Source organism: Mandrillus leucophaeus, unplaced genomic scaffold (genome assembly GCF_000951045.1).
Source record: "Mandrillus leucophaeus isolate KB7577 unplaced genomic scaffold, Mleu.le_1.0 Scaffold26, whole genome shotgun sequence".
NCBI classification, from domain to species: Eukaryota; Metazoa; Chordata; class Mammalia; order Primates; family Cercopithecidae; genus Mandrillus; species Mandrillus leucophaeus.
In genome coordinates, this window is record NW_012102698.1 from 1,094,195 (window position 1) to 1,110,044 (window position 15,850).

At 51.9% G+C, this 15,850-nt stretch overlaps 1 protein-coding gene across 3 annotated transcripts in view; it reads right to left on the reverse strand.

The window, feature by feature from the left end:
- Positions 1 to 1,761: 1,761 nt before the first annotated feature.
- EFCAB6 (EF-hand calcium binding domain 6) overlaps positions 1,762 to 15,850 on the reverse strand; it is a 324,265-nt gene continuing 310,176 nt past the window's right edge. For 2 of the 3 annotated variants that reach the window (XM_011984009.1, XM_011984011.1), the window contains 5 exons: positions 13,385 to 13,615; positions 10,729 to 10,897; positions 8,022 to 8,206; positions 3,823 to 3,972; positions 1,784 to 1,981 (listed from right to left, as the gene is read on the reverse strand). In XM_011984009.1, coding sequence (XP_011839399.1) covers positions 1,859 to 1,981; positions 3,823 to 3,972; positions 8,022 to 8,206; positions 10,729 to 10,897; positions 13,385 to 13,615 — 858 coding nt within the window. In that variant the 3' untranslated portion in view covers positions 1,784 to 1,858. Of the gene's footprint in view, positions 1,982 to 3,822; positions 3,973 to 8,021; positions 8,207 to 10,728; positions 10,898 to 13,384; positions 13,616 to 15,850 lie in introns of all 3 variants that reach the window. The other variant, XM_011984010.1, reaches the window with a different exon arrangement.

Here is a 15,850-nt window from a genome sequence, read left to right on the forward strand (position 1 = left end):
TGGGTGCCGGCACTGCCCTGTTCTTCATCCTGAGTCCCACACACTTGTACTCACTGGATGCTGGCACTGCCCTGTCCCGGCCTGAGTCCCGCATACCTGTGCTCACTGGATGCTGATACTGGCCTCTCCTCAGCCTGAGTCTGGCACGCCTGTGTTCACTGAGAGCTGACACTGTCCTGCCTCTGGCCTGAGTCTCAGGCTGGTGCCCCCGGCCCTCACAGGCCTTCCTTATTCTGGACTGAAGCCTCTCTCATGGGAACATCTGCTGCCCACATGCCCAGGTCCCACAGCAACGGTGACACATGTGGTCCCACCATTTCTACAGATGAGGACGCTGAAGGGATGGGGCCTGGTACGAAGTCACACGGAGGAGCAGCTGGGGTCCAGGGCGTCTCTGCCCCGTAGCACTGCATGGCCCTGTTGATACGCCTACTCAGGGTCCCCTTCCCTTTCCGTGAACTTGGGGCTGCCTGAGCACCCCATTCCTCCTGCAGCAGTTCAGTCTGAAATGAGGAGGGAACTAAGGGCAGATGGAAACAAAGGTGACCCCAGGAAACATTTTCCTGGAAATAGAAGGCCTGCACGGGCTGGGCGGGTGCCTCTCCTCCCAATCACACCCATCCAGTGCGCAGCTCTGCCACGCAGGGAGAGCTCTGCCCACCTTAGGGTGTGGCCTCATTTGGACCCTGTGCAGGGGCAGAGAAGGGGGCTTTGGTGGGCAAGGCCTGGGGCCCGGGCAGAGGGGAGGTGCTCCCCCCTGCACCCCTCTCCTGCCTGCTGCTCCCCAGTTCCTTGGAGAACCTTCCAGAAGGCGGCAAACACCGCCTGCGTCTCTCAGCTGCGTCACAGCCCGTGAAAGCAGAGCGACTATTTTCAAACTTCTCTTGTCAAATCTGTCAGCTCCAAGGAAGGGCCCCCTCAGAACTGTCCCTGGTGGTGGTTACAGCCAGCGGCCACTAGGCTTGGGCTCAGGGAAGCGGAGGGAGGCCCAAAGCTCCAGGGGGTCTCACTCAGGCGTGAGTTTTCTTCGTGGAGTCAGGCTGGCCAGCGTCCCTGAGCAGGACGGGGACGGGTGGTCTGTGCCTGTGCCCCTAGGAGCAGAGACACGGCCACCCTGACCGCAGCAGGGGGCTCAGATGTCCTCTGACCAGGACCCAGGAAGCTGGGGGTCAAAGGAGGCAGCAGCCCTCGGGTAATGGGGTGCAGGGCCCCAACTGCCCTGGACTGGGGGAGGCACCCGGCAGGGGCCATGAACAAAACCTCCAGAAAGTCCAAGCTTTTAAGAATGTTAGCACTGGCCGGGCGAGGTGGCTCACGCCTGCAATCCCAGAACTTTGGGAAGCCGAGGTGGGTGGTCAACTGAGGTCTGGAGTTCGAGACCAGCCTGGCCAACATGGCGAAACTCTGTCTCTACTAAAAATTCAACAATTAGCTACTCAGGAGGCTGAGGCAGGAGAATTGCTTGAACCCAAGGGGCGGAGGTTGCAGTGAGCCGATAGCACCACTTCACTCCAGCCTGGGCAAAAAAGCCAAACTCCGTGTTAAAAAAAAAAAAAAAAAAAAAAAAAAGTTAGCATCAGTAATTCTTTTATAGTGTCAAGAATCATTCTTGCAAAGACTATTTGTTCAAACTAACAAGTGAGAGTGCCCAAGACACAGTGGTAGCACCTGGTGCCTGGAGAGCAAGTATCCTGTGCCAGAACCCAGGGCAGCCAGGCCTACCCCCGACCCAGAGAGAGGCGGGCTGGGCTTGGGCTTTGCTTTTTTGAAAATTCATGAAATGCCCAAATTATAGGATTTTATTAGTCTTGACACAGGCCCTGTGGCTGTCGTCCCACTGCGTGCATGGCAGGGGTGTCTACTGGAGGAACGCCCGGAGGAAGTCATTGTAGGAAATTTTTGAAGACAGCGTCTTATCGTAATACTCCAGAATATGGAAGAACTCTTCCTCAGAGAGGTTGATGCTGTACTGTTTCAGGACCTGGAAGACACAGAAAAGGGGCCTCTGAGGCTTGTTTGGGGCCCTAGGTTAAGGAGGCAGGTTGCCAGGAAGGGGCTGGGGGACACGTCCACCTGGTCGCCAACCCCACTTCCCATGTCACCCTCCCATCTGTGCACTCTCTCTATGCCCTCTCAACCTCTGCCCAAACAGGAAGCAGCCCCCGAGGGCAGCCCCGTGTGCATCTGGGAGTGAAAGGGGAGGAGATGGGAGGTGATTAAACCTTTGCCTCCCTGAGGGGCTGAAGGCTGTTCAACATGTTCAGACAAGGCTGATGGTCAGAGAGGTGGGGGCTCAAGGGGAGACCCGGCCATGCAGCTCTAACTTGGGGCGGGGCCTCAGGGTGCGCCCAGGCAGCGAAGGGCAGGGTCAGTGGGTGCTGAGTGCAGAGAGTTGCTGTGATGAGACCGTAACACAGCCTGGAGCAGAGCCTGCTGGTGGTAAACCCAATACTGACTGCTTCTTCCTCTTCAGTTACAGAGCCTGACTTTCTCCCAGGCTCCTGTGTGTCCAGCTAACCAGGAACATGTCTCAGCCTCTCTTGCATCTAGGTATGTTCTGGCCTGAGAAGCCAAGTAAGAATGTTATGTAGAACACCCACGAAGCCTCCTTTAAAGGAGAGGGGCATGCCCTTTTTCTCTCCTGCTTTTCTGCAGACTGCCTGGAATATGGCTGCGGTGCCGGGGCTCCTGCAGCCACCTTGGACCATGAGGTGGCCTACAGGAAGGAAGCCAGGAGTTGAGAACAGCAGAACAAAAATGTGGTCCCTGATGATTGTCCAGCCACCACACCAGTTCTGACTTTCCTACCTCTGGACTTCTTTTATGTGGGAGTGAAATAGACTTTCACCTTAAGCTGCTATCTTTTGCCCCATTATGTGAAGCTGAAACAAATCCTGACAGACCCTCATAATATATAAAGATGAGGTCATATATTTCCTATCCATATTTGCGTTATAACTTGTTTCCAGGAGGAGACTGGAAAATGGGCTAAATGGCCCAGAGGTCCCATGGGGCTGAGGTCAGCGGGCCTGGCTGTTGGGCCCCATGGGATGAAGGCAGAAAAGGAAGCTGAGCCTGGTGTCTGAGACAGCCCCTCAGTTACACCATCTGATCTGCGACTCTGTGGAGGGCAAGGTTTCTTTTGCCCCCTTCCCAGCACCACACCCGAATTCCTGGGAAGTTGCCAGAAGGGAATAACAGAACCTGCCCTCCTTCCTTCCTTTCTTTGCATGGGGCATAGGGAGGATCCCTGACTGACATTTATACTTAACCCCGAAGGAAAGAGCAACATGAATGTGGATTGGAAAACCACTGCAGGGCGTTTGTTAGGCTAGGGGGGTGGGACATGGAGGGCACCCAGGGACATCGAGACAGATGCCCAATCGTGGAGCCCCACTGTGCACTGCAGGGGTAGGGCTCACTTTGCAGGCCCCTTGGGAGGTCCAACATAGGTCAGAGATGCTCTTCAGAGCCTGCAGGAGAGCCCAGATGTGGGGTGAGGGCTCGGAGCAGTAGCAGCAGCAGTGATGGTTCCTTAAGGAACCTGGGCTCAGGCACTGACCCTGAGGAGCTGGCCGTGGAGGTATGGGGCATCCATGCAGGGCTCCAGAAACCTTTGGGAAGCAGAACCCGAGGTCTGAAGGTGAGAGGCAAGTGGACTCAGGCCTGGATAACTTGGGGGTCCCAGGGAAGTGAGATCTGAAACAGCCAGGTCACACCGGGCCTTCGACAGGGGTTGGAGGGTTCCCTATTAGAAGTTTCTGGCCACTGGCATTTGGCAGCTGCTCCCTGCAGAGGCACTGAGCGTAGAGCTGTGCTCACCGTCCTGAAGTCTGCCACGCTTAGCAGCCCCGTTCCAGCCTCATCATAGCTTTTGAACGTGCGACGCATCGGCCTCCAGCAGTGCACAATTTTGGGCTGAATACGCAGCAGAGCAGAGTAAAAAGATGACGTCTCAGCGCCGGCGTCTTTCTAAACACAAGACAAGAAGGGGTGAGGAGGGAGCTTTCGAATGGGAGGATCGGGGTGGGCTCCTCCTCGCCTCTGCCTCACCCAGCCCTGCTCTGTCTTCACCTCCCCACCTGCTCCACTGGCTCTCAATCTAGGAGGGAGCCTGCCAGCAGAACTCGTAACAGATGTGCACCAGCCCCCTGACCACTACGCGTCGATGTGTGGGCTGTTTAAAAACATGTATGAAATCAGCCATCTCACTTACACCTCCCCACTGGCAACCTGGAAAGAAGGCAGGTCTCTATCCCCACTTTACAGACTGAGAAATGGAGACTCGGGAGGTAAAGTGACTTGGGCTTTGACCCCAACGCACTTCAGGCCACACCACCTCTCAGAGAAAGCAAGGAGATGGCCGGGCAGATACGGGCCAATTTGAAAATAGTTTGGGCCGGGCGCGGTGGCTCAAGCCTGTAATCCCAGCACTTTGGGAGGCCGAGTCAGGTGGATCACGAGGTCAGGAGATCGAGACCATCCTGGCTAACCCGGTGAAACCCCGTCTCTACTAAAAAACACAAAAAACTAGCTGGGCGAGGTGGCGGGCGCCTGTAGTCCCAGCTACTCGGGAGGCTGAGGCAGGAGAATGGTGTAAACCCGGGAGGCGGAGCTTGCAGTGAGCTGAGATCCGGCCACTGCACTCCAGCCTGGGCAACAGAGCGAGACTCTGTCTCAAAAAAAAAAAAAAAAAAAAAGAAAATAGTTTGAGGAAAAAAAGAGATTTCAGTCTGGGTTTTCTAGTAGGTTATTAAAATGAACAGTGTTAAAAAAAAAATCACAAGGTTGTAATTATATCTAGTAATTAGAACACTACACTGTGATTACTTCATTTAGGTGCTATTAGATTGAAAACAAGATATTTGAACATGATTTAGCCCCAATGTGTTTGAATATCACAGAGGTGAACGGTAGGCAACAATGCGTAACACATCTTGGGAAAGCTGAATTTTAACACGACACTACGTAAGACAGGGTTAAGCTGCTTTCATTTTTCTACATCATTTGGCACCTATGATGTGAGCTCCCCAGGTACCCACAGTTTCATGAGCTGCCAATGTGCCCTGATCCACAGGTGGGGAAGAGAGGGTGTGGGACTCCTACACCTAGTTTTCATCACAGTGATCACAGAGCAGGACCACCAGCCTGGCCAGAACCCCCACCTTTGACCCACCTTGTAGGGAGGGGCAGCGCTCAAGCTGCCTTCCCCCGAGGACATCTTTCGGCTGCCTAATGGGGTGCAGAAAGCTCCCAAATTACCAGAAAATGAAGTCAGCTTTTTAACTTCTCTGCAGGGAGACATTTGACCTGACCTCCACACTTACATGGTGGCGGCCTTGGCAGCTGCCAGAGGGGACGAGGGCTGTGACCAGGACCATGTTGGCGCCTACTCTCTCCTAGAAAGCGTTCAATCTCAATCCACAGTTCTCAATCCACGCCAGCCTGGTGCAGGGATTTGAGGAGGGGGCGGGGTGGGAGGACTCTTCTGAACCACAGAGTGGTGTCTTGGGAGGGGTGCGGGGAGAGTGCTGCAGTCTCTGTGGGCTGACCCGCAGCACCTAAAACGACCCCACTCGGACCCCAGCCTTGCAGGGTTGTGGAGGACGGACAGTGCGGCCGAAAGCCGGGGGCTGGGTGGCCCCTTTCACTGGGGAGGGCTCAGAAGGGGGCGCCTCCGCAGAAGCCCACGCGCCTCCTAGCGAGCCCTTAGAGCCCCACACATCTCCAGAAGGAGAAACTGAGGCCCAGAGAGGTGGAGGAAGGCTGGAATTGATGTAGGCCTTGCAGGCCATGCGTCTCCATATTCTCCACATTCTTGACTCCCGTGAGGATGGAATGGGGACAGTCTTTTCTCTGTGCACAGAAGAATTGAGCTGGCAGAACTGTCTTAAGTCATCTTCTTTTTTTTTTTTGTAAACTTGGTCTTACCTTTTGATACTAGCTCCTGTTTGTCTAAACTAGAAGCTAGGCTAAGACAGAACCTGATTTTGCAGAAAATTGCAAGTCTAGCTGTGAAGAAACTTTCTGCATGGCCTCTACCTAACTTTGGCTGGATTAACGCACTCTCCATTCCCTAGAGTCCTACCACTGTGGCCCAGGCAGGCGTGGCCCTTGGGTGGGGTGAGTGGGAGCGGGGCAGGTGGGGAGTGGGGCCAGGTGGGGGCAGGACCAGGGCTGTCAACCCCACACTTCTGGTCCCTCCAGCTGGGTCATAAGGTGGTCAGAATCAGCTGTGTGTTCCTCAAATCAACAGCACCAGATGTACTTGTTATTTAATTCAACGTATAACTCAATTCAGTGTTAATTCAGTACTAAAAACACGTTTTGGCTTCGTGTTTTGGAAGGGCTGGAGCTGACGCCGTGACGGCACTGGGTGTGGGTTTCAATTGTGAAATTGTAAGTGGCTGAGAATCAAAGGTAAAAATCTAGAAGAACTATGAACCCTACAGCTGCCCTTTAAGTGGCTTTAGGTTTTCATTCCTCTTCAAAGAAACAGAAAGAGAAAACTGTAGAGGATGCACGGTGGGCATAGTTTCCACCGAAAATGATGACGAGAGACGCCATCCACCACACACACTCAGAGGAAAGGGTCTGGCCCCATCTCAAATGGCTGGCGGATGAAGACCCTTTTAGTTCCAATGTTGACCAGGGCTGTGACCCACCCCACCCCTCACTTTGTCTTTTGGGTTAACTGACCAGGCATTGCCTCCAGGGCGCTGTATGAGACCTTGGTCACACAGATGCCTCTGGGAAGAGCCCCCATAACCAGGTGTCTGCCACCTGAACAGCTGGAAAACCTGGGATCTAGGCTACTGCTTCCCATTCTGGGCCCTCCAGACCCTTATAGGGTTCTAAAAGGAGAGGAAGAAAATCTTAAATTACTTCCAAGAAGGTACATTTCTGAGCTGTTTTCAGTATCCCCAAAGCCTGGTAGAGGCCTTGTCTTTACCGCAGCCCTTGCCTCCCAGGTGCGAGCCCCCGGCACACAGGCTTTGAGCCTTGGGCCCCCTTCAACTGACCCTGGCTGTCCCATGCTGACCTGACAACTGCCTGGCCCTCTTTAAGTGACAGAGGAAATGGGGTGACGAAGTATTGCTCATGTATCACATGCGAATAGAGATCATCTGAGTAGGGTCTATGGGCAGGTGACAGCAGGGCCGGGGACATTTCACAGATGAGTACTGGCTGGAAGCAGGGCTGGGCTGGGCTGGGCTCTAGCCTCCTAGAGTCTCTTGAGTCCACCTTTTCTGTGAAGCTAGGTGATCTGCAAGTGCAACGAATTACCAAAAACGGGGCTGGGTGTGGTGGCTCACGCCTGTAATCTCAGCACTTTGGGAAGCTGAGGTGGGTAGACTGCTTGAGCCCAGGAGTTTGAGACCAGCTTGGGCAACATGGCACAACTCTGTGATATGGCTTGACTCTGTGTCCCCACCCAAATCTCATCTCAAATTGTAATCACCAGTTGTCAAGGGAGGGACCTGGTGGGATTGGATCATGGGGGAGGTTCCCCCTTGCTGTTCTTGTGAGAGTGAGGGAGTTCTCATGAGAGCTGATGGTTTTAAAAGTATTTGGCAGTTCCCACTTCACTCTCTCTCTTACTTGACACCATGTAGGACATGCTTCCCTCCCCTTCACCTTCTGCCATGGTTGTAAGTTTCCTGAGGCCTCCCCAGCCATGTGGACCTGTGAGTCAATTAAACTTCTTTCTTTTATCAATCACCCAGTCTCAGGTAGTATCTTTACAGCAGCGTGAAAATGGACGAACACATCCCATCTCCACAAAAATACAAAAATTAGCTGATTGTGGTGGCTTGTGCCTGTGGTCTTAGTTAGTTGGGATGCTGAAGCAGAAGGACCACCTAAGCTGGGAGTTCGAGGCTGCAGTGAACCGTGAACCACTGTTCTCCAGCCTGGGCAATAGAGTAAGACCCTATCTTGAAAAAAATAAAAAAAATAAAATAAAAATGAAAGCGCCCCTTTCCTCTTGGCCCCACATTTCCCGCGGGTGGGCAACATACCATTTTGTGTGCGTTCTGGATCTTCATCCTCTGCGTCAGCGAGCTTTCCTTTGCTTTCAGCAGGAGGACACAGCTCTGAATGAAGTCGCAGTATGCAAATTTCCCGTTGTTCTTTAAGTCGTATTTTATAATGAGCTGCTGACACTCCTCTTTGCTTATGTCCAGGTTGAATTTCTCCACAAGAGCTACAGACAAAAATGGCAGTTTAACTGGTGGCGATTCATTCATTCATTCATTCATTCATTCTTCACTCATTCATTCAACACTTGCTGAGGCACCTTCTCTGCTTCAGGTCCTGGCTTGGTCCTCACATCAAAGAACTCCCGGTTGGTGGCTGGACATACGTGGAGACAGACATGCGACAAACTAAGTGCTGCAGGGAGGGGGGCCCTGAGTCCCACTGGCCCACACTGTCCTGTGTTTGCATGATCACAGCTTATGGACAGAGACTACGGGAGCTACGACCAAAGCGCAGAGAGGTAGGTGAGGGGCCGTTCTCCGCCGACTCAGGGCAGAGCCAGGTGTGCGAGGAGCAGGGGAAGGTTCCCTGAGCTCTTAGTGAGCATGGCCAGGGCTGGACTGTGGGGAGGGAATTCCGACTCGGCCCTATGACCAAGCATTTCCTAACAGCACCGGAGACAAGCTCTCTAGTGTCTGTTATGCCAGGCAAATTCCCGCTTTAAGTTTCCATTCCAATGATGATCTAAAAATACATAAAACTTCTTCTGGATACAGGGACCACCTTTAGGAGATAACAGCTGTGCAGCCGCAGGGGCTGAGTCCGGCTTTCTGACCAGGTGCATGTGCATACTCCACGGGGAGTGCTGAGGGTTGCCGGGAGGCTGGCCCACCGGAACCTCTGAACAGCAAGGCTCACACCCCATGCTTGGCACTCATCCTCGTGCCGCATTCTCCTGCCAGTTGTAAAGACAACACTTCTCTGGGAGTGACAACTCATAATTGAACGAGGCTTATGTAAGATAAGATTTGAGTCTAAGTTTCATAGACTAGACTTTGCTTTGACATCCTGAAAGAACAGAGTGTCAGGGAATGGAATGCCGTGTGAGTTGTTGAGGCAAATGAGGAAGGCCCGCGGAAGCCGACCCCAGGCAAACGACACCTGCATGCCAAGCCAGGCCAAGAGAGGCTGCTGCACATTCTAGAAGCAGAGGTTTCTTTGCCCTTGCACAGAGGGAAGTGGCAGCAGGTCATGGTACCCTCCGGGACACAGCGGGGTCCCACGGAACCCCAAGGAACTGGCCCATACATGCCTCTGATGCTCCGACTCACAGAAGGCCATCAGCAGTGAGGAGAACATACAGAAAGATCTTTGGAAAGCAGTTGGCTTTTTTTGACGGTATTGAATTTTGGATGTGTGACTAACGTCTGACAAGCCTATCACAATAACCGAGTGGGGGCTGAAATGAGTTCATGGTTAAAAAGAAAAAACCAGCAATAGCAATAAGGACAGTGACACAGTGAAGGCTTATCACTCTCAAAATCAAAGAATTAACTAAAAAAAAGGGGGGAACTCCAATGCATACAACAACCAACATGCGTGTTTTGGCTTCAGCAAAACATGTTACATTAAATCAGTGGAACAACATTTGAATATTACTGATTTCAGATTTTTTATACTTAATTTCCAAGTGTTTTTTTTTAATAGGTTCTAACTTAAAGAGTTTACACTTGGTTTCATTTGTGCATTTTAAAGCCATGATTATGATAAATGTAATCTATATTAATCTTGGAAGCTCTCAAAGAAAACATTTTCCTTTAAAAGGAGTCTGTATATTAGTCATGCATGAGGGGAGCTAAAAAGCCAAGGAGTGACATGGTCAGATGTATTTTCCCATAATGTAAATGTTGCATCAACAAGATGTAACTGGGCCAGGTGCGTTGGGTCACACCTGATCCTAGCACTTTGGGAGGCTGAAGTGGGCAGATCACTTGAGGTCAGGAGTTTGAGACTAGCCTGGCCAACATGGTGAAACCTGTCTCTACCGAAAAATACAAAGACAGTCAGGCATGGTGATGCATGCCTGTAATCCCAGCTACTTGGGAGGCTGAAGTGGGAGAATCACTTGAACCCAGAAGACAGGGGTTGCAGTGAGCTGAGATCATACCACTGTACTCCAGCCTGTGTGACAGTGAGACCCTGTTTCTAAAACAAACAAATAAACAAAAAAAAAAACCCCAAAACAACAAAACAACAAAAAACAAAAAAACCAAGATGCAACATTTACTGGAAGTATAAATCCCACTGGTTTAATTTTCAAAGTTTATGAAAGGATACATGCTGAAAAACAAAACAACATCAAAGAGTGATGTTGACGGGAATGGAGCCCCAGGAGTGTCCCCTTCATCTCGCCCTCCTCCACCTTTTCCATTTCCTTCTGCAGTCAGAGTCTGTGAACATTCACACTCTGCCCAGGGTGGCAACCACTGTGATTTCCAAAGCTCAGAGTTCGTGCAGCGCTGACTTTACCATGCCGATGGGCCCTCTGCTGGGAGGGCCGGGTGGTCGGAATCCTCCTCCCTGGGCACCTTTGTTTAGTCAACTGCGCAGCCCACCCAGAAGTTCCCACCGGTTTCCTGTTCTGCTGCTCCCTGGCCTCCACCCGGGTGTGGCTTTGTGCCCAGTGGGAACAGCCTCTTGCCACAGGGGCTGACGACATATCACCAAGGGGATAGAATCAAAACGAACCCAGGAACTCGGAGGCGCTGATGTCCCCCTGTCTGGCCACGTCCTTCTCCTTGCATTCTTTCAGGAGCTGGCGCCAGCAGCCCTGGATTCTCTTCCGGAGCCTGCTCTCTATGGGATCACAGTTCTGCAAGGGCGGAGTGCCCGGGATCGCAGTGGTGCTCGCTGCAGTCTAGCAGGGAAGAAAAGAGAAGGCTCTTTTCACTTAAGATTTAAAACGGAAGTCATCAAAAATACCTCACTACCTCCGGTTTTGAGGTTCACAATTTTAGAGGCAGAATTAGCCCAGAAATAAAATGAAGAATAAAACATAGATGATGATTTTACAACGTAGCTTTTATTTCCATTGGTGGGTTATATGTACTTGTGCCAAGCCGTAATAAACAAAATAATTTTGGAAATAACCACATAGCTAAGGTTCAAATCTACACAGATATGATGTAAACATATTCCTGGTGTGTGTGTGTGTGTGTGTGTGTGTGTGTGACAGAGAAGTGACAATGGCATATTTTTCACTAGTGGAAGAGTCTTATCCAAGAAAGGGATTTACTTGTCGTGGGCACGAGATATCCAATCTGTAAACATTCACAGAATATCTGTTATTTTGACATTATGTGGACCGAGTACGAGGTCGTTCTTTGCTTTATTGTATTTTCTGTTTAAAAAAAGGGAGTGGATCTAATCTAGCCCAGGTTTTTCTCCTGAAGGCCCCCTTGACAAGCGGTTATCTAAATTAGTAACTTATGCAATTCAATTGGATTCCTGGTTTTTCTCCCAAATCCCCAAGCCTCCTGCATCTCAGTTGATAATTAGGTCCTTATTCCAGTTGCTCAGCCTGAACCCTTAGAAGTCCTGCTTGACTCTCCCTCACCCTCTCCATCCCACATCTGATCCCTCAGGAAATCCTGTTGGCTCTACCTTGAAGATACATCCAGAGTCTCCCCAGCACCCCATCCCAAGCCACCATCGCCTCTGTTAGACCTCCTCACCGACCCACACACCCAGCATCCACAGTGTTTTGTTTTTTTTTTTTTTGAGATGGAGTCTCGCTCTGTCGCCCAGGCTGGAGTGCAGTGGCGCAATCTCAACTCACTGCAACCTCCGCCTCCCGGGTTCACAACATTCTCCTGCCTAGCCTCCCAAGTAGCTGGGACTACAGACACTCACCACCATGTCCGACTAATTTATGTATTTTTAGTAGAGATGGGGTTTCACCATGTTGGTCAGGATGGTGTTGATCTCTTGACCTCATGATCCACTCGCCTCGGCTTCCCAAAGTGCTGGGATTACAGGCGTGAGCCACTGTGCCTGGCCCCAGAGTGTTCTTTAAAGAGTCCCTCAGATTATGTCACTTTGCTGCTTAAAAACAAGCAAAGGCTCCATATCCCTCAAGTGAATGCCAAAGTCCTCATCATAGTCTCCAGGCCTCCAGCCTCCTACTGTTGCTGTAACAGATTTCCATGAATTTAGCGGCTTAAAACAACACCAACTTATTATCTTTACAGTTCTGGAGGTCAGAAGTCTGAATTGGGTCTCACCAAACTAAAATCAAGGTGTCCAGAGGCTTCCCACACTCCTTGGCTTGTGGCCCCTTCCTCTCTCTCCAAAGCCAGCAGCGTTAAGTGGAATCTTTCTCAGATTGCATCTCTCTAACCCTGAGCCTTCTGCCTCTGGATTCCCAGTTAAAGACCCATGTAATTACCCTGAGCCCACCTGCATACTCCAGGATAATCTCCCCATAGCCAGCTGATTAACAACTTCAGTTCTGTTTGCAACCTTAACTTCCCTGGCCATGTAAGACAACAGTCACAACTTCCAAGGATTGGGACACAGGCATCTTTGGGGTGCTCCTGACCCCCTTCCTTCTGCTCCACCTACCGCCTTTTAATGTAATAAATACTTATGCATACTGCTTTTCTTGCCTATTATCCCCTAAAAGAACACAAACTCCACAAGAGCAGGAAGCTTAGTTCATTCTCAGCTTTAGAAAATACCCAGCACACAGTAGGTGTGCAACAAACTTGCATGGAGTTCATGAGAATGGACTAGCCAAGGTCAAGGTCACGCACAAGGATGGTGGCTTCATGTGCATGGTGTGGCATTCTCTCAACCACCCTGTCCTGAGACGTTGCCATCCCTTCCTGCAGACAAGAAAAGAGCCTTGGCGAGCCTAGGCACCTTCCTCCATCCCAGGCCTGGGGCGGCTCAGCCAGGGCTCCAGGCAGTGTAATTTGACAGGCCTGGGCTTAAAATCAGGTCGCTCCACGTCCGAGGGACCAAGATCACACGAGAATGCCTCTTAGAGCCTCACTTTGTTCAACTGGAAAACGGGTATAACTTGCCTCAAGGGACGGCGGCCCGCAGATGACCACAGGGCCTTGCCTTCTGCACAGAGGTGCCGCCAGCACCACTGCACTGCCGCCAGGTGCCTCCTGCCCTGCTTCTCGCCCCCTTTCCCACCTTGCACCCACTCTTGCCTCCTTTCCATCCCACTCCTCCACCGTTCCTATCCCCACGTCTGCCCCCTCCCAGAGATTGGATGCTAAGTACCCGCCACTCAACGCCAGGCCACACCAGGGCCCCCGAAGTCCCTGTCCCAGTGGGATTTGTGGATGTGGCATGAGGCGGCCTGGGACACGGGGCAGGAAGGAGAACTCACACAGGGGTGACTCTGCGACTTTGACCCTGGTCTCAGCTCCTGATTGGGCAATGAGAAGGCAGATCTGATGCCTTCCGAGACGTTGGGGACACTGCTCCCTCTCTGGGCCGCGGCTGAGTCACCAGTGGCTGTTGGTGTGGCTGCTCTCTCGGAACTGAACCTGCTCAGGAAGTCCGGGTATTTCAGCCTCCCCTTGGCATTGACTGGCATCTCGTTCCAGAGTCTGTCAAACTGGAGAAGGAGCAGAAGTCATTTCTCAGGTGTCAGAGCAAACACAGGCAGCGTCGCACCTGTGCCAGAGAGAAGCGGGACGGGCCGGCCTCGCAGGAGGTGAGCGCCCACGTGACTGGTGAAGAAGAAAATTTAAAAAATAAACGCCCATTTGGCCTTCGCTCGGCGGAGGCCTCAGGAAGACTCTGGAAAAGCAAAGACAAGAGGATTATTCATGGCTTCTGCAGGACATTTTTTAATTGAATTGGGCCCTCAGTGAGCACTTTAAGGCCATTAAATCTTGTGATTAGTCACAGTGCCTGAGCTGCAGTGTATTCGAACATTTGGGAGAAAATGCAAATCAGAGCCCCCACCCACCTTCGTCCCAGGGAAGCCCAGTCAGACTCATTTCTCACCCTTCCAGGTACACCTGACTTCTGCAAACAGCTCACCAGGTGACGCAGCCCTCAGCCCCTGCATTTGCATCCACGATTTATTTCACCCTAAGGGCAAACAATGTCTTCACACAAGATGAAGAGGGAGGCATTTGGAAAAGCAGGGAGCGGTTTATGGCTTTGTATTTTTGCCGTCTGATGCCACAGACTGTATCAAAACCACACACCATGCAGATAGAACAAAATGACCCAATGCGTCCTAAACCACACACCATGCAGATAGAACAAAATGACTCAATGCATCCTGAACGGGCCATTTTGGTGACTGGAGGGCTTTCAGGGAGCCAAGAAGAAAGGCAACTCCTTCCTACTTGATTTTTGTACAGCCCCGAAAGCCCGACGGAGCCCCAGCCTCCAGCACAGCTGACGGAGAGGCAGCCTCCAGAGAGGTGAGGGGAGGCTCAAACCCTGGTTCCTTCCTTCCCATCCTGCACTTTCCCCTGGAAGCCCGGGCTCTGCCAGAAACAGAGCTGCTTCTGGGTCTCCACTGGGGTTTTCCAAAGCAAATTAGAGTGACTGTCTTGGGCTTGATTTGAATCCTCAGAAGAGCAGGGAGGGGTACGGAAGTTGGGGTTGGAGGGGTGCAAAGTCAGAAAGGTTTAGTTTGGGACAAGGTTCTCAATTTGTCTTTTTACTTTTTATTTAGAAATAACTAGAGACTTGCAGGAGGTGACAAGGACAGTACAGTGAGGTCCCTGCACCCTTCCTGCAGTTGCTCCCAAGGCTCTGTCTTAAGTGAAAACAGCAGAACCAGGAGGTGGGCAAGGGCGCAGTGCAGGGGCAGTCTGACGTCATTTTACTACACGTGTAGATTCATGCTGATTGCATTCTGACCAATGGGGGAAAACCATTCAGTGGGGAAGTGAGGGGACCTTGAGGATGTGACTTCGGCATCTCAGACCTCACCAGCGCCAAGTGCGGTAACCCGCCGGACAGGAATCAGCTCCGCCACCTCTGTGAACTCCAGGGCCATTGGCCAAAACCACTGGGCAGACAGCCCCCCGACACCTTCCCTCGTGGTGCCAAAACCGCCTCTGCAGGTAGTCTGTTCCCCTACCGCTCCCGGCCTGGAAGTTCCCTGCAGGGTCCTCTGAGAATCAACTTTAAGTGTCAAACATCTGGCAAAGGGGCATACAGCAGGTGCTCAATACATGATACATGTTTGCTCACTGGCTGAAGTTCCTGAGAGACTCACAAGGTCAGACTGGTGAGACCCAGGGGAAGGATGCTTCAAGATGAGAGCGATGGAAGGGGCGGAACCCTGTTCTGACCCCTTCTCCTGAAGTCCTCTCTCGGAGCAGAAGAGGACAAGCCCCACAGGGGAGGACCCGGCAGCCTTGTGCCCTCCTGTTTGAGCTGGACTCGGAGCTGAGGAGGCAGAAGATCATGCCGTGAAGGATAAACACCAAGGGAGGTCGGTATGTGTGTGACAAACGCCGTGAAAACGAAGCTTGGCGGGAGACAATCCCAGGGCTCCCACCTAAGGACCTCCTCTTCTAACAGGGTGGCTGGGGCTGGCCAACTCCCTAATTAAATTCTGTGGTGCAGGCTGGGTGCGGTGGCTCACGCCTGTAATCCCACCACTTTGGGTGGCCGAGGCAGGAGGATCACCTGAGGTCAGGCATTTGAGACCAGCCTGGCCAACAGGGTGAAACCCCATCTCTACTAAAAATACAAAAATTAGCTGGGCGTGGTGGTGGGAGCCTTTAAGTCCAGCTACTCAGGAGGCTGAGACAAGAGAAGCGCTTGAACCTGGGAGGCGGAGGCTGCAGTGAGCCAAGATCACGCCATTGTACTCCAG